Source organism: Pecten maximus, chromosome 13 (genome assembly GCF_902652985.1).
Source record: "Pecten maximus chromosome 13, xPecMax1.1, whole genome shotgun sequence".
NCBI classification, from domain to species: Eukaryota; Metazoa; Mollusca; class Bivalvia; order Pectinida; family Pectinidae; genus Pecten; species Pecten maximus.
In genome coordinates this window covers 16,697,243-16,714,865 of record NC_047027.1, presented here as the reverse complement: position 1 = coordinate 16,714,865, position 17,623 = coordinate 16,697,243, and the positions used below count along the sequence as shown (strand labels likewise).

Sequence of the window (17,623 nt, the reverse complement as noted above, 5' to 3'; positions counted from 1 at the left end):
AATCTAGATCGGTATACATGTAAATACCAATGATGCAGCTGATGATAAGGTTTGTTACATTATAAACAACTAACAGATATACATGTATATATACAAAGCACCTATTTCCCGTATATGACTATAGACCCGTCTGTAATCAATATGCTAATCAAAGTTCAACACGACAGGTCATTCTGGTCGGACTATAGGAACCACGGAACCAAATGATTTCGGACTTTACAACAATCTGTTGTATTTATATTCTTGGTTCCATATCAACAACCACGAGACATGTTTTATATTCAACGAATGTTTCAGATTATACCGTCTCTGGACTCCAGGTACGTGGCATAATATCAGGATTCTAGGTCTACTGGAACTTAAACAGTTGACTCGGTTGACCTTCAAAATAATTATTTAAGTAAAATATTGAAATGTATATACATGTATATCTGCTGTACGTCAAGGTATTCGTATGAGGAAATTTTATTCTCTTTCCTGGGTTCCTCCAGGCCAAATATCAAAATTCAGTTGCTTATAGTTTTCCTAGACGTTGAAAGTTGACTGACAGATGGATCATTCACCGTAACATAGCTCTGTGACTCCTATCATCCGTAGATGATCTAGCTGTTGAAAGGACATTAAACAATACAAAACTTAAAATAAAAACCTGAGAACACAATGCTAACATATCAACACACCTTTATTACAGGTAATTAAAAAAAAAATTAAAAAAAATATCACAACTTCAGTTTCATCCACTTTACCTGGAAACATTAAAATTGATGTGTGTATTGAGAAGTTACCAGACTGATATTCATAACTATAACATCAGTAAAATTATGAAACTTCTCAAAATAATACAATTGATATACTCACTCCAATAAAAACTTCAGTTGGTTTCCCATAAGTCTCATATTCACAGAAAATATTTGTACAATTATACAAATATAAATATGGAAAAATGATATAAAAGCTTTTCTGATATATTTCTCCCTTTGAATTAAATCTATAACAATACAATTGGAAATCAAATCTTTTAGGGAATTACTTCCCTTCCAAATGGCTCATCAATTATATATCTCTTAACAAACCTTAAGAATGACAAATCTGAACACACTACAGAATGAATTCATTAACAAAAGCTAGATTTATTTATGTAGATGGAAATAAATAGCCCTGTAAATATGTTGTTTCTATAAAAAGATCGAGGAACTAGATTCACAATAAAAACAAAACTTAATTCCTTTACACTATTTTAAATTCTGCAACCCACAGGCAATTGCTGGACAAAAAATCATATTGGTTGATTATTTGTACTGAAAAACAATAGATATGAGTGGGCTCCTACCAGGTATGGGCTTATTGCCAGACATGAGCTTATTACTGGGTATAAGCTTATTGCCAGGCATGGGGTTTTTGCCAAGCATTAGCTTATTGCCTGGTATGGGGTTATTTCCATGCTTATCACCAGGTATGAGCTTATTGTTAGATCACTATGGAAACTTTAGACTTGCTGCGGTACTTGTGGAGCCATCTTGGCGAGATCACCTAATTCCTCTTCCATCAAGTGTTTGTTTTGAGTGAAATATTCCCGATACCAATCTATGTGTTCATGTTTCTCTTTCACACTCATGTGGGGATTTTTTGACAGTCCTGCTATCACAAGCTCCATAAAATGCCGAATCGGTCCTTTCTTTGGAAAGTCCTCAATAAGGGGCTCAAGAAATACATGCTCATCGAATGTAACATCCTCTTCTTCTGGGCGACCTGAACAGAAACCATGAAATAATTCCTTTAACATTACTGGATTACCTCATTACCATCCTCAAATAATAAGGATAAAAGTTTAGTATGACATTTATCTTAAATGAGTCTCGTCCTTGTGTATAAGTTTAGTACTCAAATGAGTCCCGTCCTTGTGTATAAGTTTAGTACTCAAATGAGTCCCGTCCTTGTGTATAAGTTTAGTACTTTACTTTTACTTGTCAAGGATAAAACACATCGCCCGTGCTGGGACTCAAACTAGTGACCCTTCAGCCACATAGCCCTGCATCCTACCACTAGACTACCATGCCGCTGTCAGTTATCCGAGTTTGAGATTACGAGGTTTGACAGTAGCAAACTTACCCTGATCATTATCAATGGGGAACTGCCACAGTTTGCCCTCTTCAGTAAGTGCTATCATCCTATCAAATTCATTAACAAAATAGGCTCTCTTTCTCTCCATTTTGTCTGCTGCCTCCAGTTTATCCCACATTGGACACTCTATCCGTTCAGACTCTGAAAAATAATTTACTTAATATACAATAAAACATGGACACTCTATCCGTTCAGACTCTGCAAAATAATTTACTTAATATACAATAAAACATACATTATATTCGGAGAAGTCTGGGAAACATTTTTTGACTTTTGTAAAAACATAATTATGATATCTTTATGGTTTAAAAATTATCACCCACACAAGAAATATTGAACTTATTTTGACCTTCGACCTTGAATAAAAGGTCACAGTGACCTAACGACAGCCTAACGACAGTGCACTACATATTCGGCTTAAGTGATGTAAATATACTGAAAGTTTCCTCAAGAAATCTTCAACGGTTTAGAAGTTATGGCCCAGACAAGAAATTCTTAGAAGAACCAGTCCATCCATGCAATTTTTTCCACAGACCAAATTGTCATTGAATTCTAAAATAAGAAAGGATACAATAATTGTTTGACTTACCTTTGTGAAGGTCACTCTCATCAAATATCCCTAGGGGTTCCATCTCACCAGAAAATACTTTTCCCCTAATGATAAATAAATAAATAAATAATTCACATCATTAATGCTACACCTGAAGGTCAAAAAAACTTAGTTTGGAAATTTGCAGCAACCATTTATGTAACAAAAATATCTGAATAAATCAAGATTTGGTATAATTACATAATTATGATTTAATATTTAATAATTAATAATGAATGACATCATAATTTTTGTTTTGTGAAGTGTACCTACCAGTTCATATCTTTATATTTGTCTGCAAAGGAATGAGAAGACAAATTTTACTAACAAAATATTGAAACTTAAACTCTGCTGTTTCACTCATTGGTAATATCTTTTTCGTATGATTAGGTGTTCACATATTCCACATAAATTTACTGTTGATCTATATCTTTTAAGAATTCTTTCTAATGAAATTTAAAATTATTGCCAGCATCAAAATATGTTTTCATGTGATCAATTAGGACATGTGATAGTACACCAGGGAATCCTGAACTGAAGGGTCAATGGAGGATAGATTTTATCTAAAATATTTGGTAAATACACAAGTGTGTACATGTTTCACTTAGAACAATTTACACTGTTTGTTTGCTGGGTTTGGAGGCAGGGTCTCCTTGTAGTAGTTGGTAACTACCTCACTGAACATAATAAAGAAGGACCATCGCATGCCATCCAGAGGACACGAGCATGATGGAACAGACTAGTTTAACAATGGTACGGAGTGTCGAACCACACACCTTGGATCTTTATCGGAGTTTACGTGGCAGGTGCTCTAACCAACTGACCTATCGTACCCTCCACCCCCTCCCCCTCGCAATATTTCAACCTGTTATGACACAATATCAGAACCACGTTCACGTTTGTAAATTAATCAAGCTTATTTATAAAGAATTTACACGAATAATATATTTTTTAAATATCATATGACAATTGTTTGTAAGTCAATATTTCTGTTCCCCTTTTTTATAAAAAAATATTCAAAATCCTACCTTTTGTGAAATATCACTTAAAAGACACTAACTACATTTCAAAGACACCAAACATTTTTGACACTTTTAGGGTTGACAATGCTTTCAAGGACTTTATTCTATTACTCCAAGACTGCTTTGTGACCAAATTATTGAGTCTAAAAGTGATATGATAGAGTTTATCCATGTCGGCCATCAGACTTTGTTTACTTGTGTGGCGATATACTTACGAACTGGCTTGTCCCAATTGCTGTGAAAAAATAAACAATGCAGATTTAATGTCAAATTATACAAATGGGAAAAATATTCGTCTCAACTACCTGGATTTGTTACATCACAGTACTCTTATATACAGACATACTGACATGAAAGTAAAACAAATTCGTACCTTGACACTTAACTCAGGTTTTTTTCACCAGTTTGGAATGGGGCCTTCTTTACTCATTTCAGAAGAAACTTTGTTAATTGGAAACGAAAATTTCAGGGGGAAACTGAAAATGTTGGGAATATGGCTTAAATATGAAAGTATGATTTGATTGAGAATAGGAACCGTTTTCAGCTTCAAAAGCCTTCAGAAAAAAGTCCTGTAACTAAAGCACATGTACATACAAAAAAAAAAAACCACAGAGATACAAATATTTAGCTTCCCAACATGAAAAGGCTAACTAAAGCATACAATAATATTGTTCCATGATTAAGATAATTTTTTAATAATGATTTGAAGAGATGTGCTTTAAAAATTTGACCAGTGCAACCTTGGATATGGGTCAAGGCCATCTCACTTTGTAAACCGTGTTGGGCTTATCATGATACAGCATGTATTGTTTCATCATCACAAAAACTGGACAGTGTTTGACATTGTGACCTTGAATTTTAGGCCAAATATGGATTATGGTCATTTGAACAAGTTTTGTTGATTATCATCCATGAAGCTACTTGAAGACCAAATATTCTGACTACACCTATTGAAATTTGAGATGATATCATATGCAGGGAAAAGTTGAAGCTGAATGGACAACATAATTTGCATCACAGCATAAAGGCAGGCAAACTAAAATCTTGTATAATACTTACTCTGAGTCCATCTGAATCTTACTAATTTCTTTGTTGACCTTCAAATAGAGGAAGTCACAGATTAGACAAAAAACTGACATGATAATTAATGCTGCTGTGCCCTATGAAGGTCTAATGAACTATTCCACAACAACAAAAGAAAGTAAGGGCTATTCCATTAAAATATCTACCTGACCCCAGGAATCCAAAATAAATTGCTTCTGTCCATGGTTGGATTTCTTTCCTATAAGTGCTAGTAATTTATTCAATACGTTCTATGGGTGGTACCCCTTAACAAAACCTGGGGTCCTGGGGTGGGGTACATCTTTTACTGGAATAGCCCTAAGTCAAAACTTGATAAAATGAAAAATATTTTCACAAGTTGAATTCATTGCAACACATTTAGACTCATAAAAATTTGCATGGAAAAAATCATCACCACCATACATTGTTTCACTGAAGTGAAGGCCTCAATGAAAAAACTTCGCCAAAAGTTTTCAATTTGAAAATTTTGAAATTGAGAGAGAAGTCACTAATGTCAAAAATTTTGAAAACATAATTTTTTCCCCACAAACTGATACCAATACAGTTAAATCACTTTGATAAAAAAAAATCTACATTTTTTACTGCACTGTGATATTGGGCCTTTGCAGAAACTTGCCCCTAAATGTTAACATTTGTTCTACCAAACTAACATCCATCAATAGACATATTTAGGAAGGAAGGGAGATAACTGATCCAAGATGACTTTATTAGGTAATCTAATTCATATAGTCCTTTAATATAATTTGTTGGTAAACATTATTTCATAAAATATATAAAACCCTTGCATATTAAACATCATTAGACTGGTAATGATGAAGGAACAAGAACACAGCAAACAGATAGTTATGACTAATAGAATCTATCATGGGTCTGTTCCGTGGACAGGGATATCTCAATCCGAGTGTAAGAGTGTGGCCAGCCAAACTCTTACAAGAGGGTTGAGATATCCTTGTTCACAGAACAGACCCATGATTGATTATTTTTCTCACATACTTGCAACCGAAGTTTTTATGAATGTTTTTCATCGCGCCATCTTCAATGCTCCTTGGAATGATGAAGTCATCATTTACGACTCGGTTACTTAACGTAAAATGATGATGATACGTTATTGTGAGCGGCGTCATATAGTGCATGCTGGCTGTCTTTACCCCCTACCCCCTGTGTAAAATTGATTTATCTTTTCCCTAGCAACCGCCGGATAACCCTGTGAAGTATGGGAGATATCGGATCTATTAAAATATTTAATCAAAACCCTGTCCATCATATTAAAGGACTTATAACAAGGAATGTCATTCCTCTGTGGGGAAGTCTATCTCCCAATACACACCACTTCCACTGCTTTCTCTAACACACCCGCATCATTGGCTGTTACTTCCAAAGTATTATCATCAACAATGTACGCCGTAAAAGTAGCTCCCACCTAAAACAAATAAAAGGCGTTTTAATCTCACTGGGGAAACCTCAGAAGTTTGAAGTCTGTTCAGAATTGGAAATTACACATTCATATTTTAAAATGGCTGCCATAGCTGCAATGTCAAATTTCTGAGAAAGCTAAAAACACATTTTTTTAAAAATGTAAATGTCCCTGAATATTCCAGTCATTTACAAGTATTGTTAACATTGCACTGTCTATAAATAAGACAAGAATTTCAGAAGAGGGTTTTTAACATAGAGGCTATGAAGAGACAAAAAAGGGGAAAATAGGGGTATTCATTGCTGAGACCATCTTAGAGTCTATCCTGGTTTAAAAATCATTTAAAATCCTGAAAAGCTAGTAAGACCATATCTGAAATCCCTGTTAGGAAAATCATATTTGTGCAATCATGTTAAATGACTACTGTAGCCAGCCTGTTGATGTTAGACTTCTGTTCATGCTTCAGAATAAAATCGCAGACAATACAACTAATCCCCTTCTTCAGGAATTAATAGAAAATGTAAACAAGAAGACTAAAGTTCCATGATGTCTGTAGATGTAGAACCATGTGTGAAATAATGATTAGCTTTACTTTGATATCAACAGGATCAAAGTTTATTTTTGAGAAAGTTACTGGACAATTAGAATCAACCACTGATTATTGTGGTTTCAGGAGAAGACTTAGGGAATGTTCTTTTGTCTAATCCTTTTGTTAACATAATGAAATCTGACAAACCAAATTGTGGCTTTAATGCAATTGTCATATTACTTGAATGTATTCTTTTCAATTATCTGTGCAGAAGATTCACAGAAAATGCACATCATATTTCCGGACTGTAAATAAAACATTTCTTCAACAGTTTGCTTGAGTCAACCTTACAGAAGAGACAGAAGGAAGTGTTGTTATGACCTGGCTGCATGCTCTGCCATGTCTTTAGTTGGCATGCTTCAGGTAAGATTCCAGAGCATAGTCCATCATATCCAGTACATCAGTGCAACAATTCATCATATGTAATGAATGGCATGAAATGTTCATATCTTATTTATTGGGTTCATTGCTCAGTGAACAGTCAAAGACATTTTCAGGTGAAGTATCTTTGTGAATGGCATGAAATGTTCATATCTTATTTTATTAGGTTTATGTCTCAGTGAACAGTCAGACATTTTGAGGTGAAGTATCTTTGTACTAGTTGGGGGCTACCTCAATGGACAACATAACGAATGTCTGTCACTTGTCCTCAGCTGTTGCAGTTTATTATCTTGCCCCTGGACAAAATGATGACACAGGAAGGACCATGGTCTCAGCTTCATGAACAGCTCAAACAGTAATATTTTGATATTCAATTGGGCAAACATTTATACATATCATGGCAATTTGTTTCTATCATATGATAATCTATGGAGCCAAGATGACCAATATCTCCGGCCTTCAGGTAATTGGTTATTTGAGCTCAATAAATCATGATAACAATAGAAATAAAGTGACATTTTATTACATTTCAGTATCAAATCCAGAACACATGGTAGAAAGGCATGACCCCTTGGTATTTATACTGCATCTGATTCCATAATACCCACCACAATGTCAGAAATGCTGATAGAACATCATATTGCACTCTTACAAAACTTGATGGAATGTGTCCATCAAATCTGATTGACTGAAATAACGTGATGTCATGAAACGTTTTAAAGTAGAAGGCTCTACTACCTAAACTACATCAATCGATTGAGGATTGTCGGTCTAGCTTTGTCAGAAACAGCTGAATACAAAACCTTAACAATGTTGACACTACCACCCGGAAAGCAATGTTGATGCGCCATCTTTCCGCTATAAGTCATAGGCAACACAAAACCTGAAAATGTAATAATCCTACATATTTCAAATTGTTATTATCATACCTCCTTTCTAAGACGTTTAATGTTTCTTCCTTGAGCACCAATTAAATTCCCAAAAGTCGGGTCTATCTCAGATGTCACTGTGACTCTTGCTTTAAATTGGCCGGGTCGTTCCTTCTGTTCCCGTGTGCTGAACAAAACAATTTACTATAATAAGCTTCCTTTAAGCACAGACATGACAGTCTAGAAGATATTCCAATAATGATACATGTATGTAATAACAGGACTACTCATCAAAATACAGTCCCTTACCAGATCTGAAATTATATGCCTAAAATTTACAGGTGATCAATTTGTATGAATATGGTGAACAAATACCCCTAGTATGAAGTTCCAGTGACAAGTCTTATAGGAAATAGGCCTCAGAATCTTGTTTTTCTTTGTTGTTGACCAAAGGTCAAAATATCAGTCAGAATGACCTACTTTCCATGCATGACACACCTCCTCACCAATGTGAACTCATACCCAAAGTATGAAGTTCAGCAGAATGTAGACACAGAGGCTGAGCAAACCTTTTATGTTAGCCAAAGGTCAAAATGTAGGTCAGAGTGACTTATTTTGATACACGACACAGTCAAAGGTGAACTAAATATAAAGTTCCACTTGAAAAGATATTGGAAGATCGTACGGACACAACACAGCCGCCCTTCCAGTTAGACCTCGGATTTGTTACCAGGATCCTATCACTAGTCCACAATGCCCTCCTATATAACGGACTAATGCCTTCTATATAACAGACTAATGCCTCCTATATAACAGACTAATGCCTCCTATATAACAGACTAATGCCTCCTATATAACGGACTAATGCCTCCTATATAACGGACTAATGCCTCCTATATAACAGACTAATGCCTCCTATATAACGGACTAATGCCTCCTATATAACGGACTAATGCCTCCTATATAACGGACTAATGCCTCCTATATAACGGACTAATGCCTCCTATATAACGGACTAATGCCTCCTATATAACGGACTAATGCCTCCTATATAACGGACTAATGCCTCCTATATAACGGACTAATGCCTCCTATATAACAGACTAATGCCTCCTATATAACAGACTAATGCCTCCTATATAACGGACTAATGCCTCCTATATAACGGACTAATGCCTCCTATATAACGGACTAATGCCTCCTATATAACGGACTAATGCCTCCTATATAACAGACTAATGCCTCCTATATAACGGACTAATGCCTCCTATATAACAGACTAATGCCTCCTATATAATGGACTAATGCCTCCTATATAACAGACTAATGCCTCCTATATAACGGACTAATGCCTCCTATATAACAGACAAATGCCTCCTATATAACAGACTAATGCCTCCTATATAACAGACTAATGCCTCCTATATAACGGACTAATGCCTCCTATATAACGGACTAATGCCTCCTATATAACAGACTAATGCCTCCTATATAACAGACTAATGCCTCCTATATAACAGACTAATGCCTCCTATATAACAGACTAATGCCTCCTATATAACGGACTAATGCCTCCTATATAACGGACTAATGCCTCCTATATAACAGACTAATGCCTCCTATATAACGGACTAATGCCTCCTATATAACGAACTAATGCCTCCTATAAAACGGACTAATGCCTCCTATATAACGGACTAATGCCTCCTATATAACGGACTAATGCCTCCTATATAACGGACTAATGCCTCCTATATAACGGACTAATGCCTCCTATATAACGGACTAATGCCTCCTATATAACAGACTAATGCCTCCTATATAACAGACTAATGCCTCCTATATAACAGACTAATGCCTCCTATATAACAGACTAATGCCTCCTATATAACAGACTAATGCCTCCTATATAACGGACTAATGCCTCCTATATAACGGACTAATGCCTCCTATATAACAGACTAGTGCCTCCTATATGTGCCTCCTATATAACAGACTAGTGCCTCCTATATAACAGACTAGTGCCTCCTATATAACAGACTAATGCCTCCTATATAACGGACTAATGCCTCCTATATAACAGACTAATGCCTCCTATATAACAGACTAATGCCTCCTATATAACGGACTAATGCCTCCTATATAACAGACTAATGCCTCCTATATAACGGACTAATGCCTCCTATATAACGGACTAATGCCTCCTATATAACGGACTAATGCCTCCTATATAACAGACTAATGCCTCCTATATAACAGACTAATGCCTCCTATATAACAGACTAATGCCTCCTATATAACAGACTAATGCCTCCTATATAACAGACTAATGCCTCCTATATAACAGACTAATGCCTCCTATATAACAGACTAATGCCTCCTATACAACAGACTAATGCCTCCTTTATAACAGACTAATGCCTCCTATATAACGGACTAATGCCTCCTATATAACAGACTAATGCCTCCTATATAACGGACTAATGCCTCCTATATAACAGACTAATGCCTCCTATATAACGGACTAATGCCTCCTATATAACGGACTAATGCCTCCTATATAACGGACTAATGCCTCCTATATAACGGACTAATGCCTCCTATATAACGGACTAATGCCTCCTATATAACAGACTAATGCCTCCTATATAACAGACTAATGCCTCCTATATAACAGACTAATGCCTCCTATATAACGGACTAATGCCTCCTATATAACAGACTAATGCCTCCTATATAACGGACTAATGCCTCCTATATAACGGACTAATGCCTCCTATATAACAGACTAATGCCTCCTATATAACGGACTAATGCCTCCTATATAACAGACTAATGCCTCCTATATAACGGACTAATGCCTCCTATATAACGGACTAATGCCTCCTATATAACGGACTAATGCCTCCTATATAACAGACTAATGCCTCCTATATAACAGACTAATGCCTCCTATATAACAGACTAATGCCTCCTATATAACGGACTAATGCCTCCTATATAACAGACTAATGCCTCCTATATAACGGACTAATGCCTCCTATATAACAGACTAATGCCTCCTATATAACAGACTAATGCCTCCTATATAACGGACTAATGCCTCCTATATAACAGACTAATGCCTCCTATATAACAGACTAATGCCGCCTATATAACAGACTAATGCCTCCTATATAACAGACTAATGCCTCCTATATAACAGACTAATGCCTCCTATATAACAGACTAATGCCTCCTATATAACAGACTAATGCCTCCTATACAACAGACTAATGCCTCCTTTATAACAGACTAATGCCTCCTATATAACGGACTAATGCCTCCTATATAACAGACTAATGCCTCCTATATAACGGACTAATGCCTCCTATATAACAGACTAATGCCTCCTATATAACGGACTAATGCCTCCTATATAACGGACTAATGCCTCCTATATAACGGACTAATGCCTCCTATATAACGGACTAATGCCTCCTATATAACGGACTAATGCCTCCTATATAACGGACTAATGCCTCCTATATAACGGACTAATGCCTCCTATATAACGGACTAATGCCTCCTATATAACAGACTAATGCCTCCTATATAACAGACTAATGCCTCCTATATAACAGACTAATGCCTCCTATATAACGGACTAATGCCTCCTATATAACAGACTAATGCCTCCTATATAACAGACTAATGCCTCCTATATAACGGACTAATGCCTCCTATATAACAGACTAATGCCTCCTATATAACAGACTAATGCCTCCTATATAATGGACTAATGCCTCCTATATAACAGACTAATGCCTCCTATATAACAGACTAGTGCCTCCTATATGTGCCTCCTATATAACAGACTAGTGCCTCCTATATAACAGACTAATGCCTCCTATATAACAGACTAATGCCTCCTATATAATGGACTAATGCCTCCTATATAACAGACTAATGCCTCCTATATAACAGACTAGTGCCTCCTATATGTGCCTCCTATATAACAGACTAGTGCCTCCTATATAACAGACTAATGCCTCCTATATAACGGACTAATGCCTCCTATATAACAGACTAATGCCTCCTATATAACGGACTAATGCCTCCTATATAACAGACTAGTGCCTCCTATATGTGCCTCCTATATAACGGACTAATGCCTCCTATATAACAGACTAATGCCTCCTATATAACAGACTAATGCCTACTATATAACAGACTAATGCCTCCTATATAACGGACTAATGCCTCCTATATAACAGACTAATGCCTCCTATATAACGGACTAATGCCTCCTATATAACAGACTAATGCCTCCTATATAACAGACTAATGTCTCCTATATAACAGACTAATGCCTCCTATATAACAGACTAATGTCTCCTATATAACAGACTAATGCCTCCTATATAACGGACTAATGCCTCCTATATAACAGACTACTATAGATTACCTTACAAAGTTCTGTCAGTTAATTATTACAAGTTAATGGACTCACACAAACTCAATATTTTACTATATATGTTATTACTAGTGACTCCATCCCCTCAATCGCTCATTTTAAGTTTAAATGATGTGAAGTTTATATAAAATTGAAGTTTGAAGTTTTCACTAACTTCAGAAAATGTGTTATTGTATAAGTGTAATGGCATATATGAGCTTAAGGGTACTCGAAAGACAGTAACCCTGATATTTACAGTTGACATAGGGAATTACCACCTTTTTTCACCTGTAGTCTTACATCATTCTATTTTTAGTACTAGGAATGTATAATTTTGTTTTCCAAATCTTGCGACATCACTCTTTATTCTCGTATACAGGAAGTACCTTTATTCCACATGTAAATTACTCAGAAAATAGCTACAAGGTGAAACCTCAGAAACCCATTTTCATTATGGTTTTGGTTCTGGAAGCAGCTGATTAGCCGATTTAGTTGTACAAGTCCTATAAACACCAGTTTACACCCCTTACACATTCATTGTCTTACCATTTATCACTCTAACACCATTTTAAATCTCAATGGTCAACAGATAGAATATAGCCATTTTGACAGTGAAATATTCCTGGTTTGGTTTATTATTGTTCAACGTCCTATCAACAGCTAAGGTCATTTAAGGATGAACTCCCAGGCATGCGACATGAATGCATGTGGTGTGGGCGTAGATGTGTTTTGGGAGGCTGTAGTATGTTCGTGTTAAGTCTCCTTGTGATAGTCTGAAACTTTTGCCGATTTATAGTGCTACCTCACTGAAGCATACTGCCAAAGAAACCCAGCAGGACTTGGTTTGGTTTGGTTATTTTGGTTAACCTCCTATTAACAGGCAGGGTCATTTAAGGACGTGCCAGGTCTAGAGGTGGAGGAAAGTCGGAGTACCCGGAGAAGAGTTTGACTGTTTATCAATATTTATCAAAAGCCACAATACTTACGAATTTAGCTGATGTCGTTGAATGTCCTCTTTGACCTGCAAATAAAAGAATGGACTCTAAAACAACAACCATGCTGGGTATTGGTTTGGTAAAGCAATACACATCCCCTTCCAGCCACCACTATAAATAGTAACAATGACCTTGACCTTGACCCAAAAACCCTGAAACTCACACTTGATCTGTAGCTACTCAAACTGAAGTTACATACCAACTTTCACCAGCATACCTTGAAGTATGGATGAGAAAAGTTCGGAAAACTGAGTGGATGGACAGATGGAAGGAAACCTGTAGTCCCCTCTTCCTTCCCATTTCACAAGTAGGGGGACTAATAAATTTCATTCAGTGATTCATGTTCCAAACCAAAAAGTTAGGAAGATATATTCACAGATAGCCTCCAATGAAATCTGACAATTTACAGCCTACAACTGTATCCTTTATATCTTAAAACTTAGTATCAAATTTAACAACAAAATAAAAAAATATATCTTATTTTGATACTATGGTATCTTATTATCAGAAATAAATGAGGAATTCAGCTTTCTGTGGAGTTTTTACATCACAATACAACAGTGTACCATATTCAATATTGGAATTAAACAAATACAAAAAAATCTCAAAATATGACCATATCTTATCAGATAGTATTCAGCTTTCCACGGAGTTTTGACATTTTAATACAATTTCTGAGAATAAAATGGTATCTTATTATCAGAAGGAAATAAAGTATTAAATATAGGTTGTTATTTTCCAACATTAAACTAGATCTGTAAACCACTCGTTAACTTAGTTTCTTTCTTTTTCTTAATTAAGAGCATCAAATTTTTATTGCATCAATTTTATTTTTATCTTTGGGAACAGCTGAAGCCTGAAAGAAATGTTAAGTGTTGAAAAATTCTTTTTTTTCAGGGGATAATTTTTTTCAGTTTTAAGATAGAATTTAAATATCCCCAATATTGATGGTACTCATACTATACCAGTTGCACTGCTTTTGCTAGTTTGTCCTCCTCCTCTACTTCTACAACTATATAACCTGGCTCATGTTTGTCTACGCGAGTTGAACATCCAACCTGGAACAGCAAGATGAATCTCAAATGGTGCACATCTAAACAAATGCTTGAATTAGCCCAATGAAAGGTATTCTGTTCAGCAGGGATTCTTTTTTAACATCTTGAAATTGGACAAATATATGCATAAATGCCACAATATGAAAAGACAGGTGGTTTGAAGGCCAGCAAGACTTACAAACAGATGGTCAGCAGGCCAGACAGACAGGCGGTTGGACGGCAAGACGTACAGACAAATGGCCTGATGGACAGATAGACGGTTGGATGGCCAGCCAGAAATACAAACAGACAGGTGATTTGGACTGCCATATGAACAGACAGACAGATGTTTGTTTGGCCTTACAGAGAGATGGTGGACTAGTCAGACAGACATACAGACAGATGGTCAGCCAGTTGACCAGACAGACAGACAGATGGTTGGACGGCCATCCAGACATACAGACAGATGGTGGACTAGTCAGACAGACATACAGACAGATGGTGGACTAGTCAGACAGACATACAGACAGATGGTCAGCCAGTTGACCAGACAGACAGACAGATGGTTGGACGGCCATCCAGAAATACAAACAGATGGTCAGCAGGCCAGACAGACATATGGTTGCTGGCCAGACAAACAGACAGACAGTTGGATGGACAGACATACAGACAGATGGTCAGCAGGCCAGATTAACAGACAGATGGTTGGCCGCCCAGACAAACATAAATATGATAGGCAGGCCAGACAAACAAACAGACAGACAGATGGTTGTCCGGCGAAATAGATTTACAGACAGATGGTGGACTAGTCAGGCAGACATACAGACAGACAGACATACGGATGACATGATGATGTCATTACTCTGTTTGATGAGGAGAAATACTGGTTAATATTGATGAGGTGATTTTTGTGTCTTCTATCAATTTTTTGCATGTTGCTTCTCAATCTGAGAGCAACATCCACAGTTCTATATGAGTCTGTAGGAAACACTTACACTTTCTTCAGTTCGTCTAATCATTTCTCCTCCTCTACCGATTAAAAGGCGCAAAATCATGGACTGATCTAAATTTCCAATTGACACACTTTCGGTAAACCTGAAATTTGTAATTGAAATGCCTGAAAAAATGGACACATACACTGAACAAATTACTGTTAAACCTGCATTAGTGACTGTTGGTATTAAGCAGCTCCTTTTATATGTGACCATATTTTCCCTTCTCAATGTTATTTATTATACATACAACAGTAAACTGGGATTAAATGCCCATATGTGACATTTTCTATTGCCTTCCATGGAAAGGTCATACCAGGTATATGACAGCTTTGAATATATTCCTGAAATTAGATTTCATTGGTTCTTATTTTGATAAACATATCTCAAAACTTCGACTTAGAACAAAGGATAATTGGAGAGACCAAATTCCAATGCATACTTCAAACAGATCTGAAGAGTTTTCATATCACACATTTTGAATTGGGTCATTCTGTTTCATTTTGGGGGAAATGTTGATTTGGGGAAGGAAATATTCAGGAAAAATCTCCAAGTCCTCAAATTTAACAATATAATTATGGCTTTTGATTGGTAAGTGGGACCCAATATACCCAATTTCAGTAGAGTATTCCAAGACTATTTAATGTAACCCAAGGGTAGATATGTATACATTAACACTATCTTCAGTACTTACTTTTTCTTTCTTTTGTAGATTTTTTGGATATCATTTTTTATCTGCAGATGAAAAAATTTAAGTTAGAAATGTGTAAAATGAATACCCTGAAGGCACAACAAGTGGTATTTTAGCAAATTCAAAGGAATCGTCAAATACAAGGGCCCAATGGGACCGAACCGCTCAACTGCTATCCAGTGATCTTTTTCATGCATAAACATAATTCAGAACAAGTGTATCGGAGACCATATATAAGATCTCAGGGCCTTGCAGTTATTTGAAAAGGTGTTGTTTTTTTTTTAATATTTTGCCCAATTTAACTCTTTCAAACTTAAATTATGATTAAGGTCATTCATTTAAACAAAATTTCTAGCCTTAATCAAAGAACGCTACATGCCAAATATAAGGTCTCTGGACGTTTCAGTTACTGAAAAGTCATGAAAATATCTTAGCCTATTTGACTGGTATCACCTTGAAAGGTCAAGGTCATTTATTTGAACAACTTGGCAGCCCTTCACCCCAGCAAGCTACAGATCCAAAGGCAACTCCCTGGGACTCTTGGTTATTGAGAAGTTGTTTAAATATTTAAGCTAATTTGACCGCTTTGACCTTGAATAACAGTCAAGGTCATTCATTTGAACAAACTTGGTAGACCTTCACGCCAGCATTCTACAGACCCAATTTCAACTCCCTGGGACTCTTGGTTATTGAGACGACTTTGTTTAAAGGTTTTAGCCAATTTGACCCATGTGACCTTGAATGAAGATCAAGGCCAATCATTTGAACAAACTTGGTAGCCATTCAACCCAGCATGCTTCAGGCCCAATATGAGGTCTCTGGGCCTCTTGATTATTGAGAAGATGTTGTCTAATGGAAAAGTTAACGCAGGACGTACAGCTGGACAGATTGCCGGACAACGGAAGCCGCACCATAACATTAGCTCACTTGCCCTTGAGGCAGGTGAGCTAATAATTAATTTCTTAGTTAACAGGGAATACAATGTATTGTTAAGGAAGGCAAGAGGCCAAAAGGCATAACAGTCATCTTAAATAAAGACTTCAGTACCAGTATATATATATATACATTGTAGATAGTGGGAATAATTGGGATTCCATGTAGGAATTTGGATCAATCTGTAAAATAACAAAACTTGATCAGGACCATTTCATCATCATTCCTGACTCATTTCAACTAAATCCTACATGTGGAACTACAAGAGAAGGAATTGAAAATGTGTTTTTCAAAATGACTGTCACAGCAGCTATCTTGGATTTTGAAATGACATCAGAAATTACTACACTATCTAAGGATCATTTCAGATAAGTTTCAGCTAAATCCTACTTGTGGGACAATTCATTCTCAAGCTATCATCTGGACAAGAAATGGACGGATGGACGGACAGACTAATGGTTATACGTCATTGTGA

General features: G+C 36.3%; 1 protein-coding gene across 3 annotated transcripts in view; it reads right to left on the bottom strand.

Moving 5' to 3' along the window:
* Nucleotides 1–726: 726 nt before the first annotated feature.
* LOC117340174 overlaps nucleotides 727–17,623 on the bottom strand; it is a 34,675-nt gene continuing 17,778 nt past the window's right edge. For 2 of the 3 annotated variants that reach the window (XM_033901934.1, XM_033901936.1), the window contains exons 11-22: nucleotides 16,219–16,259; nucleotides 15,528–15,627; nucleotides 14,464–14,556; nucleotides 13,490–13,524; nucleotides 8,129–8,255; nucleotides 6,143–6,235; nucleotides 4,792–4,829; nucleotides 3,948–3,967; nucleotides 2,984–3,005; nucleotides 2,711–2,775; nucleotides 2,110–2,262; nucleotides 727–1,749 (exon numbers count right to left, since the gene is read on the bottom strand). In XM_033901934.1, coding sequence (XP_033757825.1) covers nucleotides 1,487–1,749; nucleotides 2,110–2,262; nucleotides 2,711–2,775; nucleotides 2,984–3,005; nucleotides 3,948–3,967; nucleotides 4,792–4,829; nucleotides 6,143–6,235; nucleotides 8,129–8,255; nucleotides 13,490–13,524; nucleotides 14,464–14,556; nucleotides 15,528–15,627; nucleotides 16,219–16,259 — 1,050 coding nt within the window. In that variant the 3' untranslated portion in view covers nucleotides 727–1,486. The remainder of the gene's footprint in view (nucleotides 1,750–2,109; nucleotides 2,263–2,710; nucleotides 2,776–2,983; nucleotides 3,006–3,947; nucleotides 3,968–4,791; nucleotides 4,830–6,142; nucleotides 6,236–8,128; nucleotides 8,256–13,489; nucleotides 13,525–14,463; nucleotides 14,557–15,527; nucleotides 15,628–16,218; nucleotides 16,260–17,623) is intronic. The other variant, XM_033901935.1, reaches the window with a different exon arrangement.